At 37.0% G+C, this 21,650-nt stretch overlaps 1 protein-coding gene across 1 annotated transcript in view; it reads right to left on the bottom strand.

Annotated features, from left to right (window-relative positions):
- Positions 1-2,711: 2,711 nt before the first annotated feature.
- LOC119525875 overlaps positions 2,712-21,650 on the bottom strand; it is a 42,036-nt gene continuing 23,097 nt past the window's right edge. Inside the window, exons 4-5 of the mRNA XM_037824697.1 lie at positions 2,985-3,080; positions 2,712-2,820 (exon numbers count right to left, since the gene is read on the bottom strand). Coding sequence (XP_037680625.1) covers positions 2,720-2,820; positions 2,985-3,080 — 197 coding nt within the window. The 3' untranslated portion in view covers positions 2,712-2,719. The remainder of the gene's footprint in view (positions 2,821-2,984; positions 3,081-21,650) is intronic.

Genomic DNA, 21,650 nt, shown 5'->3' on the forward strand with positions numbered 1-21,650 from the left:
CTTTCTTCCTCTTCTCTGTGTATTTTGCTGTGATTTGCTATGGTATATTTGCATATTTGTCATGGCATTTCCTTTCACATTGCTTATAATTGAGCAGTTCTGTTTAGACATTCTTTTTTCTAATGCAATGTGAGTACATTTTTTATTCTTCCTAGCATAGCTGAATCAAGTTTGTTTTGCCCTTGTAGCTACTGTTTGAGAGAAAATTTTTTTCTATGTCTTTTCAGTAGAGGGATTGAATGAGAAAGGTGGGGAGAGAGTGAGACTGAGGTAGTGTGCAGTTTTATTATAATACCGTGGCTCTGTTCTCTCTTCTGAGAGTTTGTTAACTATCATATGCACAGATTCAGACCATCTAGTTTGGAGATGAGTCACATTCTTCTGGAGGCCTATTCTTAGGTTTCATGTTATTTCCTCAATTCAGTATGTTTGCCTCACTTTTCTGGTACAATAATAATTCAGCTTCTTGGTTTCAGGATAGAAAGATATAGTTAGCCTGCTACTTTATTATCCACTAAAACCAAAAATGATTAGCCATTGATATTTCTATGTAACATCCTCAGGTGCAGAATACCCAAGAGTCTACTGTGATAATTTACTTATAATAAAATTAGATTACAGATTTATGGGTTATATGCCATAGATGGTACCAGAAATCATGAGTGAAGCCTTTTTTTTGTTGTTTAACCTTCATGATGGGGTAAAAGAGGTTTTTATGCTCCTGTTCTAACCAAAACTTTGCCTGTGTTTCTGTCATTTTGCTTTAGAATTGATCAGTAGTCAATTGGTATTCAGCTCCATTTTTCACTGGTATTAATCAATTATATAACTTAATTTAAAAAAACATCCTTCAAATACACAGAAGACATTCCTGCATTGGGGCAGAGGTTAAACTAACTGGGCATTATGATAATTTCCAAGTAATTTGTTTTATGATTCTAAATAGGTATATTTTTAATCTAAAATATATAACTAAGAGATAGGCAATTTAAGGTAACCTTAAGTGCACTATCAAATTAGAAAAGCATATACAAGGATCTGTATCAGTCAGAACCCTGGCAGGAAATGGGCTCCAGATGGAAAAAGTTTATTGAACAGCATTTAATAAAGAGACATGGGAACCAACAAGGGATTGTGAAGCACCTTCACTCACGGACTAGGAACAGTGGGGCATGTTACAACCCTAAACAGAAGGGGTGAAGGCCTTGGCCATGTGAGGGTACTGCCCTTTAGATGGAGGAAAACATTCACAGTCCAAATGCTGGCCTAGGAGGCAGGGAATGAAGAAGACTCTAATTCTTCTCTCCTTCATCCAACCCACCAGAAGTCAAAAGGCAAGGGAGACTGGATGTTGGAAAGAGTAGAGGTCAACTTTCTGGCACAGAGAAAGGCACAGAAGGGCATAGAGTGGGTCTGAAGGAGGAAATGGAAACCAGCCAGCATGGCATCCTACCCTAACTTTCCCTCTTCAAAGATTTGTATTATTTTCTGTGAAACTGAGGCAACAAACAGGAATGAAGTTCTTTAGCTATAGGATTAAAAGTCATAATTTTCCAAATTTATATAAACTTACAAAAGTCTGTTACATATTGTTTGTAAAACAAAGTTCCATGCACATTATGTGATAGCGACACCCACATGCAAAGTTAGTCTGCCCTGTTCGTAGCTAACATTTACTGACTATTACATGCAAGGGATTTTTCCAAGAGCTTTGTGTGGATTCACTCATTTAAACTTTAGTAGTAGGTACCATCATCATCTCCATTTTGCAGATCAGAAACTGAAGTTTGGAGAGGTTGCCTTGGGCCAATAATAAGAAGTGACAAAGCTGGGTTTCTAACTCAGGCATCTGGCTCCAAAGCACTTGCTCTTAAATACTATCACTACACCGAATCAATGTTGTTAGTGTACAAGTGTTGTCAATTGCTTAAGTTTGAATCTCGTGAGGTTTTATTGTTATTTTATTATACTTTAAGCAATAATTACCCAATTGGCAAAACAACTTAGTCAGAAAGAGATGACCCACTTTTCTAATTCTGCACATCACAGAATCAAAATCCAAGTTTTTCTGCATTGGAAGGGAATTTAGCCAATCTTCTTTAGTTGTTACTGAGCCAGTCACATCCCTCTATAATCCTATTAGCATCTTGCTGATTCATTTACCAGATCAGACATAATTCAAGTTGTGTAAGCTATAAAACCATCCTTCTGAAATACTGTACAGCTTCTTGATTATTTTACATCAGATATAATTCTAGTAGCATGGCTATATGTGGCAATTCTTTCAAAGGGAAAAAAAATCTAATCAAATTTCTTCTTATGCAACACATTAAAGAATGGGGAGATTTTGTAAGAGACTAGTGATTTCAGTGGCTTTTGAGAGTGAAACTTGGAATTAAGTACAATATCATAGAATTTATTTTAGTTGAAGGTCAACTTGGGAAAATACTCTTTTTCAGACTAGATTGGTAAAATAAAACTACTCTGAAATTTACTCCACCCAAGAATAATTTTGTCACAGAAATCCTATGTCTAAAATAAGGATACTAACCCAAGAAAGCTAATTTTTAAAAATGAACCAATTATTACTGATACATGTATTTCTATATATGGGTCATAATATGGAGTCATATTATTAGCATTTTTAGCTTAATTATAGTTAAATGAAAAAGACAGATTTACTTGATGTTTCAAAGATCATTAATATTTCTCTTCATTGCTACCCTCTGCCCCAATCTACAGTAATGGAGGTAATTTTGGTAATGGGGAGAGAGAGGGTTTCACGGGTTCCTTGCTTTGGGGCCTCTGTTCTCTTGGTTCCTGTCAGCAAATCAAGGAGACAGTTGTTTGGGAAAGTATTTCGCTTGTACAATGGTGTTAAAAACAAAACAAAACAACAACAAAAAAACGCATAAAGTTCAGTTTAATACAACCCATAATCCTCTCCCTACCCCCCACCCATATGAGAACTTTCATTACCTCACCTATAAAGGAATTGGTGCTGTCCTTCTGGGGTTTTTTCTTTTCTTTTCTTTTTTTCTTTCCAAGCTTCTTTAGATATTGATTTTTAACTGGATTTCCTAGGAACACAAAGATTTGGGGGTGGTAGGTACAGAAGCTGTAGGGGTTTGAATGTTCCAGGTTCTGTGCTATTCTAAAACTGCCTCACCTACCTTAAGAGGCTGCTTGGCAAAGAGATTTACAGGCATGGGCAGATGGGGTACACTTTCATTAACTTACTTATTTGTAACATAGGTATAATAATAGTATCTAAAATAGAGTGGTGAGTATTGCATTATTATAACTATGTATACTTGCATGTATATACACATCTATTTAAGTACGTATCTATCTATATAGAGAGGTTCTCTCACATGTGACTACTTAATAAATGTTATTTCATCCCAGAAGCCATGCTATGTCTTCACTGTGTCCTATCAGGTGGCACCCAATGCTGATTAGTCCCATCGCTAAAGAAGTTTGCTCTGATCACTAAATTAAGGGAATCTCTGCAAGGCTACTCCACTGTAAAGTTACTCTGCCCTTCTGTAATCAATACACATTGTGGAGCTACACTTTGACACTATATAAATAGCCCATTCCTCATCAAATACTCAATTTATGCATTTACTAATTTATATCTGAATGGATTCACAGTTTCCTGTATTATTCAATGGTTTATAATCCTTTGCTATCATTTTTTATTTTTATGTCTATTTGGTGCCTGATTGGGCCATGCCGGGACAACCACACCTATGGACACCCTCTTCAACCCCCTTAGGCTCTGACACCCCCAGGCGAGGGTGCATTCCTATGCAGATGTCCTCTGTAACCCTCTGTGGCTCTGGCACCCAGATCTGGGCCATGCATCTCCCCGAGGCTGATGCAAAAACCTACCCTGCTGGACTCCCCCCAATGGCTATAGGAATAAATCATCTGGGGGAGAAAATAAATGGAAGAGGAGGGGAAAGAAAGGGGAGCGTAGGGAAAAAGGGAATAGGAAGAGGAAGAAGAAGAGCCAAAATGAAAATTTTACAGTCCCTTGTGTAACTTTGAAATTCTGCAATTTAAAAAAATCAATTTTCTTTTATATTTTCTCAATTTCATTATACAGGAAATTCATTATATGAATTTGAGAAACTATCAAGGCACTCTTAGGCAATTCATAACTCTGAGCATACTGTTCAGAAATTGCTTGCAAAATTCTTTAAAATAAATCTTCCTAGTACTTCTCTAGGGGTGTTCCTGCATCTGTAGCAAATAACTTCGAGGGAGGTTCTAGTCATGCTAAGAAGAGAACACTAATGATGGATTTATGAAAGGCTTCTTTCAGAAACTTTACAAGTATGCAATTTAAAGTGTCTGTTCACTAAAGATAAAATAATAGAGCATGGAATAAATGAAAGTTCTTTTTTTATTATGGGGAGAAAATATTCCCTTTTAAGGTTATGGAACAGTTATGGTGAAATTGACTTGGGATTTATTCATTTTCAGCTGTTCGAATGTAAATGCTAACCCTAATGACCTCAGTGAGGTGTATGCTGCTGCGGAAACCTGTCTGTACACTGAGAAAATGTCCAGACAGGAGGGAGCCCAACCCAGAAAACACAGCCTCCTTGAGCTTCTACCACCCAGAATGATCTGCAGTGCTAACTTGCATTCATAAACCTGTTCTGTCTTGCAACATCTCTTCTACTGCTTATATTAATTCTCATGCTCGTAAACATTTTATGTGTTTCTGCTTTGCTTCATCAACTAGACTGTGAGCAAATTTGATTATACAGACCAACAATTTTAATGACTTTTATTTTCTGCATATCATCCAAAGTAGTGGTAGTTTGTAGAATTGTTTGTAGAGCACTTGTTTGTAGAATAAATGAATGAATCAATCAATCAAATCAAATACTTGGCATTAACCCCACTTTTAAAAACTTTTCAACCCTAGAGGAACTGGGGTTTGGATTTTTTTAAGAGATAAAAAATCTCTGGCTTTCATTGATCACATATTTACATTTTCTGATTCTGCAACTTAAAAAATTTTTTTTCTCTAATATTTTTCCCAAGTTCATGTAAGGAAACTGTGATGGTTAGTTCATGTGTCATCTTGTCTAGGTTATGGTGTCCAGTTGTTTGGTAAGCACTGGTCTCTTTGTTACTGTGAGGCTGTTTTGTGGATTTAAATCATCAAGCTGTTGCATCTATGGCTGATTGTATGTACAATCACCTGAGGAGATTGTCTTCAACAATGAGAGAAATCTCATCCAATAAGTTGAAGGCCTTAAAAGAAGTGGCAATTTCAGCAGTCAGAAGGAAGAATTTCCATCTCTACTTCAACCAGACACCTTCTCTTGGAGAATTCATCAAAAACCTTCATCAGAGTTCCCAGCACGTGGCCTGCCCTACGGAATTCATATTTGCCCACCCCTACACTCAAGTGGGCCAATTCTTATACTAAATCCTGGTTCTGTTTCAAGAACCCTGACTAATACAGAAACCATTTAGACATTCTTAAGCCATTCATACCTCTAGTTGTACATACTAATCAGAAATTCCTAGAGCAGATGAAAGGTTTCCCCTTATTTGTAAAAATCAAGGAACAGTTTTAAAATCTAATATTTGTACATTGCCCCAAAGAAAATACTTCAACACTAACAGAAATTTGGTGCCATTAATGGAAGAGAATTATCAAAGTTTTGAGGCAAACATAGAGCTTTATCAATCATAGTATTTTTCTTTTCCTCCATCTTACCTTAATAACAAGGAGTTCAACAAGTCATAAGATGATCATTGTTATATAGGTGGCAAACAGAACATTTCTTCAGGATATGAGTTAAACTACAAAATCCAGCTTCAGCAAATGCCATTTTGAGATAAGGCTTTGTTTCTCCTTCTAAAGGCTAGCTCTTTACACACATATTTGAAGGTGCCAATGATGAACAGTAATTTGGCATCATGACTTAGACAAAGCCCAAAGGTGAGCATTTCATGTAAAAACATTGAAAGTATACCAAAAAAATCTTGTCCTTTTCTTTCTTTCTGAATGTACTGTTTATCTATCAGTGACAACTGATAAAAGTTCTCACACTAGATCTCCACTTAAGAATTTAATATATAAAAAAGAAATCACACCCCCATCACCTTTCTGCTGAAGACCTGCCTATCACTTTACTGTGGTCTACCAGTGTTGGCATGATGTGGCCCCCTTGTATCGCTGAGCCCATCTCTTATACTCACTCTTCTGTTTCTTCACCATTTTCCAGCCCTTCTAGCTTTCTGCCTGCCCCTGAGAGAGCCAGGCTATTTCCTGCCTCAGAGATTTTACTTTTGCTATTCCCTCTGCCTGAAACTGCTGGTAGTTTAGTGTGACTTGGCGGCTGTGAAGGGGGTGCACTCAGCTACCTGTTTCTTGGCATTGGCTTCTCCCATCTCAAATAAACATGCACTGTAAGTAAACAGTGTGTTTTATGTGCAAATGATGCTTCAAGCAAGTCCTCTAACACTTCTTCCAACCATATTGGTGCCCCTGTACAGAAAGGGTGGAGTACCACTGTCTAGAAGCTCTTCCCCCTGATCTCCATGTGGCTGGCTCTTTCTCATCATGCAAGGCTCAGGTCAAATGCCAACCCTTCAGAGAGGCATACTGTCATATTTTTCTTCTCCACTCTAGCCAGTCTTTCCTTACTGTACCTTACTTTCTTCTTAGCACTTATTATCTGAGATTAACTTGTCTGCATGATTGTCTACTCATCATTTTTATTCCCCCAGAAGACATAAATACTATGAGAGAGGAATTGTTTCTGTCTTGTTCCCTTCTATCACCAGCTCTTAGAACAGTGCTTCATATACACTAGGCACTCAAAATCTGTCTGTTGAATGCATAAAATATAATTCCCTTGTTTGACAAAATTAGATATTTGGCCCAATTCTGCACCAGATGACTCCAGCAATCATATTTAGCAATCATATGACAATTTCAACTGTCCTCTAAAGAGTATTTCTTCCAGCATATTTAATATTGCTCTATTTATAACCAGGAACTTTTAAATAAAGCATAGGAATAAGCTGGAAAATGCAAAATTATATATTTTTTTTAGAGTTCCACTTTCAGGTCCAATTAATCAAAAGAGAAAATCATCAATTCCCTGTCCTTTTCCCAGGCATGGTGAATGGTTAATCAAAGTGCCCATTCATTGCTGAAGCTAGAACTTTGGGAGTCTCTTGAGGCCTAAAGGGCTCCTTCTCTCTCTTCTCCATTTTCAAGCAACCCGTGAGTCCTAGTGGTTGTGCCTCCTAGGTATCTATAGTGACATTTACAGTGGGACCCACTTAAGTTCCCACCCCATCAGTCTCTCCTCACATATCTTCAAAAGATTTTGCTGAATTTGGAATATTCCCTATTTTGACTTTCAAAACAAACTTTTTCTTTCTTAAAATGGAGTTGAAATGTCTCATCTTTTAAATAATATTTTAAAAGGGAAATAATGCTGAAAACTCTCAGAGAATTCTACATATTGGTGTTAAAAACATACAGACCTTCAGGCAAATAGGTGTCAAGTAAAATTTTCAATTTTTGAGAAAATGCATTTTATTCCCCCACAGGTCAGAAAACCCTGAGACACATTAGTGTTCAGAGAATTTGATAGGTCTTCATAAATGGCATCAAATATAATTGGAGAAAAAATTAAAAATTCAATTTAAGCCTTTCTTATTTGTTATAGATTTGGAATGTTGTAGTTGTTTAACACTACAATCTATTCTGAAGAAAATCTTCACCTGCTGTTAGGTTGCACTGTAGTATTTTAAGAATCATTGTCAAATATTCCTACAAACAACAGTTGAAAAAGAAAATTATTCAAGACGACTTTTCATGACAAGGCAGGCTAAATTTTAGGTAATATGAGAGGCATAATCGTAGCAACATGGAACTGAATGCATTGTGTTAAATTCACATTGCTCAAATGGAGTAATTAGGCAGTTTCATAGAACTATCACTTGCATATAATTAGAATCAACTCTAGCTTTTCCCCAAATATTTGTTTTCATGGGAAGAGAGCAATCTTCAGGCTTCTAGACATTTGTGGTATTAAATATCATGATTATTTTTATTTACTTGCTTTTCTGGCAGATTAAAAGGGATGTTTGAATATTTCTGATATGAAGTAAATAGGTAGGAAACAATGGACTCATTGAAATAGTTTATAAATTTACATGCAAATGAGTTTGGAAAAAATCTATTAATGTTATTTCAATTTTTTTCTGAAATCTACAAGGAGTTTTTTTTTTTTTCTAAGGCATTAAACACCAAATAAAGTGGTGAATTTCTTATTATGGATAACATCTTTCAATCTAAGAGCAGGAAAATCTTATTACCTATGATGGTTAATTTTAAAACCAAGTTCATGTAAAAAGAAAGAAACATTACAATGTACAAGTTAAGATTTATTGTGCCCATATCCCATATAATGGAATTTGACAAGGCTGAAAAGATTTCAAGTCCTAAAGAGTACTGTATTGAATGCAAACAGGAATACCATGGGGAATGGCCGAGCTTGCCAGAATTGGATTTGAAATCAGCAGGAGTAATGCATCCTGGCAACCAAGGGCTGCTTGTACTTTTAGAGTATGAGATTTGAACAGCAACAACAACAATATAAACAATGACACACCCAACATCATCATACTTCAGAATCAATACATTTTGCCACTTGGCCTTTTAGAGCAACTGATTCTCTTGATAAGCCCCTGAGAATGAAATATTCCTCAATACTCCTTTCTTAACCCTCTGCCCTCTGGCTTCTTTTCCTCCACTCTAATAATCTCCCTATTGCTAAATCTACTGCTTTTGTTTCTTTCACACAGACGATCTCATTGACACCTCTCAAGAACCTGATGAAGTCAGTATTATCACCTTCTTTTTTTTTTTTTTTTTTTTGATGAAATTGAGGCTCAGAAAAGTTAAGTATCTTGCCCAGTTTCTCACAGTTAATGACTGTGCTGGGATTTGAATTTGATTCAATCTGACTCAAACACTACAAACTATTGTTCCCCATATTGCTAAGCACTCATACAAGACTTACTCTAACCTTATAGAATCTTTGCCTCATTCATAAGGCTCAGTTTCCATTGTGTACTGATCACCTGGTGACTGGATTCCCTATGTCTGAGTTTCTGCATTATAACTCAATTACTCCCCTTCCTGTTGGCATAGCCATAGAAAACCAACCAAAGAAAGTTGGGCAGAAGAAAGACTTAAAAAGTCTAGCCTTCTTTCTTTAAAAACCTTAAAAACCTTCTAGGCATCTTGGTGAGCAGAGTCCTGTACCATAATGACAGTTCAGAGTCTGGAGACCTAATTATGGACAGAGATATTGGCTGACAAACCAACCTAATAAAGTGGACAAGCTCTCTGCTGCAAGACTGGCTGGTCAAGTTTAGGAGAGATTGAAGTTAGACTTTCAAAAGGAATCAGGAATCAGCTTCAGTCTCAGCACAGTGTCACCACTGAGCTCTGTGACAGTGGCATCATGAATTATGTTGCGACATCCTCCTTCCCTAGCTCTCTCCTGGCCTAGTTCAACCATTTCTTATGAGCCAGCTTTCTCCTCTAGGATGCTGCCATGCATTTGGCCTTAATCACATTACTGACAACTCCTCCCCCCAGTTTCCTCTAGACATATTGTTTTGGTTTGGCCTCCCCCTTGACTTTACCATTCCAGTTCTGCCCATGGATGTCTGCCCTCACAGGTCACATTAGTCAATACCTAACTGTCCCTCAGGTAGTCTGCCTGCACTTGTGAACATCAATTTCTCTGAGCTTTCTGCTTGCTGTGCCCACTCCACATTTTCCTCACCTAGTGGACTGCTTTTAGTCCTCAGCCTTGCCCTGAGCTTAACAGGCCAAACTGATCCCAGAAGTCAGGCCCCTGTATACCAGCCCATGAAATTTGTGTATTTGCCAAGAACTTGCCTTCCACACTTACTGTTTGTGCGAACCTAGAGACTCATTCCTTCTCATTACATAAGCGACACTTTCAAAACCATCCAGTCTCGAGTGTCTCTTTTAACAAGCCCTGACCTACTCTGAGTCTTGCCACACCACATAAAAGGGATTCCTGGGCACATTTCTTGCCTGCTACATCTTTCCCACAAAACACACACAAAAAAACAAAAACAGTATCAGCTCCAGATTCTCAACTGTACTCATTCCCTCCCTCTTTCCTCTTTCTTTAAAATCAAGTTTATCGAGGAATAATTAACATGCAATAAAATGCACTCATTTTAAGTGTACTGTTTGATAAGTTCTGATAAATGTATATGCTGTAACAATCACCACAGTCATGATACAGAACACATACATTACCCCAAGAATTCCCTTTTGCAGCTTTGTAGTCAATGTCCACTCGCCACACAGTTCTGATCCCAGGCAATTTTTCATCTGTTCTCTGTTAATTTTGCCTGTTCCAGAATCTCATATAAATAGAATCTAAAATGCTCTTTTTTGTATCTGGCTTCTTTTTCTCAGCATTCATGCCTGAGATACAGGCATGCTGTTTTCTGTATCCGTAGATTGTTCTTTTTCATTGTTGAATAGAATTCAATTGTATGGATAGACCACAATTTGTTTTCCATTCATCTGTACATGGGCATTTGAATTATTTCCAATTTGTGGTTATTCTCATTCTCTTTTTTATGTTAAATTTTACTTTCTATTTTTATATAATTGTTGATTTACATGCAGTTGTAAAAAAAATAGTACAGAAAGATCTCAGATATGCATTTCCCAGTTTCCCTTAATGGTAACATTTTGCAAACCTACAGTATGGTATAAAAATCAGAATATTAACACAATACACTCAAGATACAGAACATTTCCATCACCCCAAGGATACTTCATGTTGCCGTTTTATACTCATATGCATTTCCCATCTGCCCCCACTCCCTCCAAAATCCCTGGCAACCACTAATATGCTCCCTATTTCTATAATTTTCTTCTTACAAGAATTTTTTTTAATAAATGGAATTACAAATTATGTATATTTTGGGGATTTTTTTCACTTACCATAATTCTCTGGAGATTCACCAAGGTTGTTAGCTGTATCAGTAGTTCATTCCTTTTTATTGCTGAATAGTAATCCATTATAACAATATCCAGAGTTTGTTTAAGTATTCACCCATTGAAGGATATCTGGGTTGTTTCCAATTTTTGACTATTATGAATAAAGTCTCTATAAGCATTGTTACAGGTTGTTTGTAGGTTTCAGTTCTCTGGGATAAATTCCTAGAGGACAATTGCTGGGTCATATGGTAATGATATATTTAGCTCTTAAAGAAATGGCCAAACATTTGCCAGAGTGTCTGTACTAGTTTACCTTCCTACCAGCAATTTATGAGTAATCCAAGTTTCTCCACATCCTTGCTGACACTCAGTGTTGTGTTTTAGCAATTCTGATATGTATGTAGTGATATCTCATTGTGGTTTGAATTTGTATTTCCCTTAATGGCTAGTGATATTGAAAGTCTTTGCAGGTGCTTATTTTCCATCTGTATAGCCTCATGTCTTTTGCCCATTTTTCTATTTGGATTATTTGTGTTTTTACTGTTGAGTTTTGAGAGTTCTTTATAGATTTTAGATACTAGTACTTTGTCAGATCTGTGGTTAGCAAATAGCTCCTCCCAGTCTGTAGCTCTTTTTCTCCTCTTAACAGAGTTTTTCACAAAGCATATATTATTAATTTTGATGAAGTCCAATTGCTTGATTTTTCCTTTTATGAATTGTGCCTTTGTTGTCAAGTCTAGAACTCTTCTCCTAGCACTAGATTCTAAAGATTCTCTCCTATTTTTATTTTAATGTCATAGTTGTATATTTTACATTTAAGACCTTGATCTATTTTGAATTAATTTTTGGATAAGGTGTGAGATTTAGGTCAATGATCATTTTGTTTTTAATTTGAATGTCTGATTTTCTCTACCACCATTTGCTTGAAGGTTTAACTGTCCTCCATAAATTGCTTTTGCAGCCTTGTCAGAAATCAGTGGGACATTTTTTGTGTCTGTAATTTCTGTGGTTGTGTGTTCTGTTCCATTGATTTATGTTTTCATGCCTCTGCCAGTACCACCTAGTCTTGATTATTATAGCTATATAATAAATCTAGAAATTAGGTAGACTGTTTGCTCCCAATTTATTCTTCTTTTTCAAAACTGTTTAGTGACTCTACTTCTTTTCACTTCCCATGTAAACTTTAGAATAATCTTGTTCATGTCTGCAAAACTCTTGCTGGGATTTTGATAGAAATTTTGTTAAACCTGTATAGTGGGGAGTATTGACATACTTACTATATTGAGTCTTGTAATCCATTAACATGGTATATCTCTCCATTTATTTAGATTATTGATTTCTGTCATCAGCACTGTATTGTTTTAAGCATACAACTCCTGTACATGTTTAGACAGATTTACACCTAAGTAAATCTATTTACACCTAAGTGAGCTATTGTAAATGATATTGCATTTTAAATTTCATTATTCATGTGTTTATTGTTAGTATATAGGAATAAAATTGACATTTGTAAACTGACCTTGCTGAACACACTTAATGGTTCTCAGATTTTACTTTGGAATTCTCAGGATTTTCTACATTGACCATCATGTCATTTGAAAATAGGAACAATTTTATCTCTTCCTTTCCAATCTGTATGCCATTTATTTGCTTTTCTTGCCTTATACTGGCTAGAACTATGTTAAGTATTGGTGGTAGGAGAGGACATTTTGGTCTCATTCCCAATCTTTGGGGGAAAGCATTCAGTCTTTCACCATTAAGTATCATGCTAGCCACAGGCTTTTAGTGGATTGCCCTTAACAAGTTGAGGAAATTCCCTATTGTTCCAAGTTTTTTGAGTTTGTATCATGAATGACTGTTGAATTTTGCCAAATGCTTTTTCTGCATTGATTGAGATGATTGTGTGATTTTTTTTTCTTTAGTCTATTAATATGAAAGCCCTGCTTTCAGCTCCCAATGGATGGATTTTCAAATGTTGAACCAGTCTTGCATCTCAGGAATAAACCCAACTTGTTTATGGTACATAATTTCTATATATATATTTTGAAGAATACTATTTGTTAGTATTTTGTTAAAGAGTTTTGTGTCTATATTCATGAGGGATATTGGTCTGTAGTTTTCTTTCTTTTTTTCTTTTCTCTCCCTCCCTCTCTTTCTCTCTCTCTTTCTTTTCTATTCCTCTCTCCTACCTACCTTCCTTCCTTCCTTCCTTCCTCCCTTGTTTCCTTTTTCTCATCTGTCTTTGGTTTTGTTATAGTTATTATACTAGCTTCATAAAATGCATTTAGGAGGTTTACTCCTTTGCTGTTTTGTGGAAGAGATTGTGTAGAATTAGTATGAATTTTTCTTTAACCATTTTGATTGAATTCTCCAGTGAAACCTACTGGGCCTGGAGATTTATTTTTGAGGAGTTTCACTTTCCTTAATAGTTACAGGGCTAATCAAATTAGCTATTTCATATTGAGTGAATTGTGCTAGTTTGTTTGTTTGAAATATTTCATCTGAGATATTAAATTTTTGCTTCTAGAATTGTGTGCAGTGTTCCCATATTATTCTTTTGAAATCTGGAGGGTTTGTAGTGATGTCCCATTCCTTTCTTAGTATTGGTAATTTGTCTCTTCTCTTTTTGTCTTTGTCAGTCTTCCTAGAAGTTTGTCACTTTTCTTGTTCCTTTCAAAAAGTTCTTTGTTTCATTGATTTTTCCTATTGATTTTGTGCTTCGATTTTATTGCTTTATGTCATCTTTTTCATGTATGTGTGTGTGTTTTAACTTTTTTTAATGAAATTTCACTGAGATATATTCAGACACCAAATAACTCATCCAAAGTATACAATCAGTGTCTCATAGTATCATCACAGTTGTGCATTCATCACCGCAATCAATTTTAGAACATTTTCATTACTCCAAATTAAAGAAAAAGTAAAAATAAAAATAAAAAAGAATACCCAAAACATCCCACACCCCTTATTCCACCCTATTATTTATATATTTTTTGTTTTTATTTTATTACTCATCTTCCCATACACTGGATAAAGGTAGTGTCAGTCACAAGGTTTTCACAATCACACAGTCACATGATAAAAGCTGGATAGTTATACGATCATCATCAAGAATCAAGTCTACTGGATTACAGTTCAACAGATTCAGGTATTACCTTCTAGCTATTCCAATACACTAGAAACTAAAAAGGAATATCTATATAATTCGTAACAGTAACCTCCAGAATATCCTCAAGACTCAATTTGAAATCTCTTAGACAATGAAACTTTATTTTGTTTCATTTCTTTTCCCCCTTTTGGTCAAGAAGGTACTCATTCTCAATCCTATGATGCCAGAGCCAGGCTTATCCCTGGGAGTCGTCCCACTTTGTCAGGGAGAATTACAGCCCTGGGAGTCATGTCCCACATAGGGGTGAGGGTAGTGAGTTTATTTGCAATGTTGGCTGAGAGAGAGGCCCCATCTGAGCAACAAAAGAGGTTCTCTGGGGGTGACTCTTAGGCCTAATTATAAGTGGACTTTGCTTCTCCTTTGCAGGAGTAAGTTTCATAAGGGCAAGCCCCAAGACTGAACCCTTGACTTATTAAGTTGTGAGTTCCTAACATTTCGAGACTATCAGGAATTTCCCAGGTGGGGAATTTTAATATTTCCAGATTTTTCCCCAGTCCCACAAAGGGACTTTGAAAATATTTTTTTATTTTTTTCCCAAAATTCTCTGGGATGTATCAGGGTATTACATTAACCTGTACAGAATAACAAAATCTCATTCCCTATTCTAGGTTCCATGTAATTATTTTGTTTACATAAATTAACCATACAGGTTAAATTAGATAGTGTGCTACAGAGAAGATAAATTTTTATGCCAAATAATCATTTGTTAAATAACAGTTAAAACTCAGGATTAGGTGTGACTGCTGTAAGAGTTTACAATCTAGGAACCTTTACAATAAGCCTTGTACATTTTGTACTCCTGCATCATCAATTGCCCAATCTCTGCCCACCTTCTCCCCTCATAACCTGTGCTCTCAAATTCAAGTTTTAGCATTTGTTCATTACAGTTAGTTTATATTAGTGAGGCCTTACAATATTTGTCCTTTCATTTCTGGCTTAGTTCATGCAGTGTAATATCCTCAAGTTTCATTCACCTAATTGCATACAACTTCATTCTTTCTTGCAGTCACTCAGTATTCCATTGTATGTGTACACCACAGTTCACCCTACCATTCACCTGTTGATATACCCTTGGGATACCTCCATCCATTGCAAATCATGAATACTGCTGCCACAAACATGTGTCCGAATGCCTATTAATGCCCTGCTTTCAGTTCTTCCAAGTATTTATCAAATTATGGGGTTGTGGGAACATACGGCAACCCTATAGTTAGCCTCCTATGGAACCACCACATTGCTCTCCAGAGGGGCTAGATCATATGGCAACTCTATACTTAGCCTCCTGTGGAACCACCACACTGCTCTCCAGAGGGGCTGCACTATTCTACTTCCCTACCAAGAGTGAACTGGTATATTTCTCCCTCCACATCTTCTCCAGCACCTGTATCTTTCTATTTTTTTTTTTTAACAGTTTTATTCACACACTGTGCAGTCCATCCTAAGTGAAAAATCAATAGCTCCTGGTATAATCACAAAGTTATGCATTTACCTCCACAACCTATATGAGTTCATTTACATTTCTTCTGCAAAGATAAAAGAGGAAAACAATAAAAGAATAAAGAATTAAAAAAAAAAATAATGAAAGGAGAAACAACAACAAAAAGAAGAATCACATACCCCTCCCCTGTATCCCCCTCTATTGATATTCACTTTGATATATTGCCTTTATTACAATTAATGGAAGAGTATTACAATGTTACTGTTAACTATAGATCCTAGTTTGTGTTGATTGTATTTTTCCCCATATACCATACCATTTTCATACCTTGCAATGTTGACATTCACTTGTTCTCCCTCATGTAAAAACTTTCTTATATTTGCACATTTAATCAACATCATTGTCCACTCTAGGTTTTGCTAAGTTAAACAGTCTCAGTTTTTATCCTCTATCTTTCCTTCTGTTGTCATACATGCCTTTTCTGCAACAATCAAGATGCTCATGTGGTTTTTCCCCTTTGATTTATCGATGTGGTGTATTATGTTAATTGACTTTTTTTGTTGAACCAGTCTTGCATACTTGGAATAAACCCCCCTTGGTGTATAATTCTTTTAATCTGCTGCTGGATTAGATTTGCAAGTGTTTTGTTGAGGACTTTTGCATCTCTATTCATTAAAGATAATGGTCTGTAATTTTCTTTTCTTTCAGTATCTTTGTCTGGCTTTGGTATTAGGGTAATGTATGCATCATAAAATGAGTTAGGTACTTTTCCCTCCAATTTTTTTTGAGGAGTTTGAGCAGGATTGGTAATAGTTCTTTCTTGAATGCTTGGTAGAATTTACATGTGAAGCCATTATGTCCTGGACTTTTTTGGGATGGCAGTTTTTTGATGACTGATTCAATCTCTCTACTTGTGATTGGTTTGTTGAGGTCTTCTATTTCTTCTCAAGTCAATTTTTGTTGTTCATGCTTTTCTAGGAAGTTGTCCATTTCATCTAAATTGTCTAGTTTGCTAGCATATAGTTGCTCATAGTATCCTCTCATTATCTCCCTCATCTCTTCAGGGTCAGTAGTTATGTCTGCCTTCCCCTTTCTGATTTTATTTGCATACACACTCTCTCTCTCTTTTTTCCTTTATCAGCCTATCTAAGGGTCCATCAATTTATTGATTTTCTCAAAGAACCAACTTTTGGTTTGGTTGATTTTGTCTATTGTTTTCATGTTCTCAATTTCATTTATTTCTGTTCTAATCTTTGTTATTTCTTTCCTTCTCTTTGCTTTGGGGTTATTTGCTGTTCTTTCTCCAGTTCCTCCAGGTGAGCAGTTAAGTCCTCTATTTTTGCTCTTTCTTCTTTGTTAATACAGGTATTTAGGGCAATAAATTTCCCTCTCAGCACTGCCTTTGCTGCATCCCATAAGTTCTGATATGTTGTGTTTTCATTCTCATTTGCCTTGAGATATTTACTGTTTTCTCTTGTAATTTCTTCATTGAACCACTTGTTTGAGTGTAATGTTTAGCCTCCATATGTTTGTGAATTTTCCGGTCTTCCACCTGTTATTGATTTCCAACTTCATTCTATTGTGTTCTGAGAAAGTGTTTTGTGTAATTTCAATCTTTTTAAATCTATTGAGACTTGCTTTGTGACCCAACATGTGGTCTACCCTGGAGAATGACCCATGAGCACTTGAGAAAATTGTGTGTCCTTCTGTTTTGGGGTACAATGTTCTGTAAATGTCTGTTAAATCTTGTTCATTTATCATACTGTTCAAACTCTGTTTCTTTATTGATCCTCTGTCTAGATGTTCTATCCATTGATGAGATGGTGCATTGAAGTCTCCAACTATTATTTTAGAGACGTCTACTTTTCCCTTCAGTATAGTCAGTGTTTGCCTGTATGTATTTTGGGGCACTCTGGCTCAGTGCATAAATATTTATGATTGTTATGTCTTCTTGATGAGTTTTCCCTTTTATTAATACATAGTGTCCTTCTTTGTCTCTTTTAATTGCTTTACATTTGAAATCTAGTTTGTCTGATATTAGCATAGCTACCCTTGCTCTTTTCTGGTTGTTTTTTGTGTGAAATACCTTTTTCCAGCCTTTCACTTTCAATGTATTTTTGTCCTTGAGTCTAAAGTGTGTCTCTTCTAGACAGCATAAAGATGGGTCTTGTTTTTAAATCCATTCTGCCAGTCAATGTCCTTTGACTGGGTAGTATAATCCATTAACATTTAATGTTATTACTGTAAAGGCAGTACTTTCTTCTACCACTTTGTCTTTTGGATTTTATTTGTCATATCTATGTTTTCCTGTCTTTTTACCCTTACTGATAATTTTCATTTCTACACTTCTCTCCAAATCTCTCTCCCCTGTCTTTTCCTATATGCCTGTAGCACTCCCTTTAGAATTTCTTGTAGAGCTATTATCTTGTTCATAAATTCTCTCAGTATCTGTTTGTCTGAAAATATTTTAAACTCTCATTTTTGAAGGACAGTTTTGCCTGATGTAGAATTCTTGGTTGGTAGTTTTTCTCTTTCAATACCTTAAATATATCATACCACTGCTGTTTCACCTCCATGGTTTCTACTGAGAAATCCACACATAGTCTTATTGAGCTTCCTTTGTATGTGGTGAGTCACTTTTCTCTTGCTGTTTTCAGAATTCTCTTCGTCTTTGATATTTGACAATCTGAGTAGTAAGTGTCTTGGAGTAGGTCTATTTGGATCTATTCTGTTTGGAGTACACTGAGCTTCTTGGATCTGTAATTTTATGCTTTTCATAAGAGTTGGGAAATTTTCAGTGATTATTTCTTCCATTATGCTTTCTGCCCCCTTTCCCATCTCTTCTCCTTCTGGGATCCCCCATAGCATGTACATTTGTGCACTTCATGCTGTCATTCAATTCCCAGAGACTCTGTTCATACTTTTCCTTCTTTCCCCTATATGTTCTTTTGTGTGTAGGATTTCCAGATGTTGTATTACCTAGTTAATTAATCCTTTATTCTGCCTCCTCAAATCTGCTGTTGTGTATCTCCACGGTGTCTTCATCTCTTCTATTGTGCCTTTAATTCCCAGAAGTTCTGCCATTTGTTTTTACAAGCTTTTGAGTTCTTCTCTATTGTCACTAAGAGCCATCTTTATACCCTTCATCTCTTTTGCCACATTTTCCTTCAATTTGTTGATTTGATCTAGAATATTTGTTTGAACATCTTTAATTAGTTGTTTAAACTCCTGTATCCCATTTGGAATGTTAGTTTTTTCCTTTGACTATGCCATATCTTCATGCTTCCTGGTATGACTCATGACTTTTTGCTGGTGTCTAGGCATCTGATTTCCTTGGTTTGTTTATTCTGGAGGTTGTTTCATCTCTTTAACCAAGGTTTTCTTATTGGCTGGCTTTGTTCTTTATTGCTACTTTGACATTCAGTTCAACTTATTCTAGATGTCTGGCATAGCTTCTGTTTAACTGATCAGAATTCTTTAGTTCTTGATTTTCTGTTTTTTTGCCCTTGCTCTGCCCTTATGGAAAGTTTTTTTGTTTGTTTGTTTGTTTTGTTTTGTTTTTTGATGAGGGTCTCCCCATATAGGATTGACTCCAATCAGATTTTTCCAGACAAGACAGGCCCAGGACTCAGGAAGAAGGTATAATCAGTATCAAGGTTCCCTGGGGACCAGATCAAGCAGGATGCTAGTCTTTCCTGTGAAGGCTCTTGGTTCTGTGCTTTTTCTATCCTGCCCAGTAGGTGACACTTGTCATCCACAGTTCCCCACCAGCTTAAAATGTAATGGTGCCACTTTAGTATTCAGACAGACGGAGAACCTAAGATGGCAGCTAGGTGAGACAGGGCAAAAAACACCTCCACCAAAAATACTAGATAAAAGCCAGAAAGTGACTCAGAACACCAGTTTCAGCGATGCACCAGCTGATCAAGTTCTGCTAAATCAACAGGGACCATGCATTTGGTGAAACTGGAAGTCTGCATTCTGAAACAAGTGAGTGAGCCAGCTGAAAGTCCAGTGGCCACACTGCAGTGTGGGGAAACCATGGGTTGGCATTTGGAGATGGACTAGTTTAAAAAAAAAAAAAAAAAAACAGGGAGTGGCTACAGATATGGTGGCGAGAACCACACAGTGAAGTGCAGCAGGAATGGGCTGTGCCAATGCCTCAATATCTGGTGTGGAAGATAGTCCTTCCCACACCCACTGCTAATTGTCTCAGAGCCAGGAGAGCAGAGGGGAACCAAAAGGAGAAAGAAACCACGCCCCTTGCAGCCATCTTCCCGGTGGGCTGGGGATGCTCCTGCCTGGGGCTGGGGCCACAGCTCAGAGCCATGCCAAGGGTCCCAGTGTGATAAGGAGTGTTTCCCGCAGCACCGCGCACACACCACAATATCAGCCATGGACAGTGGCCTTTAGCGCACCCACAGCTAATTGCCCCAGAGCTGGGAAGGTGGAGCTGTGTGAAAAGGGGGGAATTAACACACCCCATTCAGCCATCTTTACAGCAGGCTGGGAGTGCCCCTACACAGGTCAGCGGCCCAGGACTTCCCTGGAGGCTGGTGCACACTTGTGACATGGCACAGCCTTCCCACAGCAGAGGTCCTGGAAGAGCACAGCTGAGAAGGGGGACCTGCTCAGAAATCCCAGGGACCCTATGCCAATACCAAGGACTTGTGGGTCAGCAGCAGAGACAGTCTGTGGCAAGACTGAAATGAAGGCTTAGACTCTCTCAATAGCCTTAACTCTCTGGGAACACCTGGGAGGTTTGATTATTAAAGCTGCCCTGCCTCCCTAACCACTCAGACACATGCCCCACATTCAGGGCAGACAGCACCAATAACACACCCAAACTTAGTGCATCAGTTGAACCCCACAAGAATCGGACCCCCATACACCACAAAGACAAAGTTGGGGAGAACTGACTTGAGGGGAATAGGTGACTCACGATGCCATCTGCTGGTTAGTTAGAGAAAGTGTACGCCACCAAGCTGTGGAGCTGACAAATTAGAGATTAGTATTTTTCATATCCTGAAAGAATCCTATCAAGTAAAGCAAATACCAAGAGGCCAAAAACAGTAGAAAATTTTAAAGCATATGATAAAACCAGATGATATGGAGAACCCAAACCCAAACACCCAAATCTAAAGATCAGAAGAGACACAGTACTTGGAGCAATTAATCAAAGAACTAAAGATAAACAATGACAGCATGGCACAGGATATAAAGGCCATGAAGAAGAGCATGGCACAGGATATAAAGGACATGAAGAAGAGCATGGCACAGGATATAAAGGACATAAAGAAGACCCTAAAAGCATAAAGAAGAAATTGCAAGAGTAAATAAAAAAATAGATGATGTTATGGAAATAAAAGAAGCTGTTGACCAAATTAAAAAGATTCTGGATACTCATAGTACAAGAGTAGAAGAAGCTGAACAATGACTCAGCATCCTTGAGGACCACAGAATGGAAAATGGAAGAACAAAAGAAAGAATGGGGAAAAAAATCAAAAAAATCAAAATGGATCTCAGGGATATGATAGATAAAATAAAACGTCCAAATTTAAGACTCATTGGTGTCCCAGAAGGGGAAGAGAAGGGTAAAGGTCTAGAAAGAGTATTCAAAGAAATTGTTGGGGAAAACTTCCCAAACCTTCTACACAATATAAATACACAAAGCATAAATGTCCAGTGAACTCCAAATAGAATAAATCCAAATAAACCCACTCCAAGATGTATTCTGATCAGACTCTCAAATACTGAAGAGAAGGAGCAATTTCTGAAAGCAGCAAGAGGAAAGCAATTCACCACATACAAAGGAAACAACATAAGACTAAGTAGTGACTACTCAGCAGTCACCATGGAGGCGAGAAGGCAGTGGCATGGCATATTTAAAATTCTGAGAGAGAAAAATTTCCAACCAAGAATACTTTATCCAGCAAAACTCTCCTTCAAATTTGAGAGAGAGCTTAAATTTTTCACAGACAAACAAA

This window comes from Choloepus didactylus, chromosome 1, assembly GCF_015220235.1.
Source record: "Choloepus didactylus isolate mChoDid1 chromosome 1, mChoDid1.pri, whole genome shotgun sequence".
Classification (NCBI taxonomy): domain Eukaryota; kingdom Metazoa; phylum Chordata; class Mammalia; order Pilosa; family Megalonychidae; genus Choloepus; species Choloepus didactylus.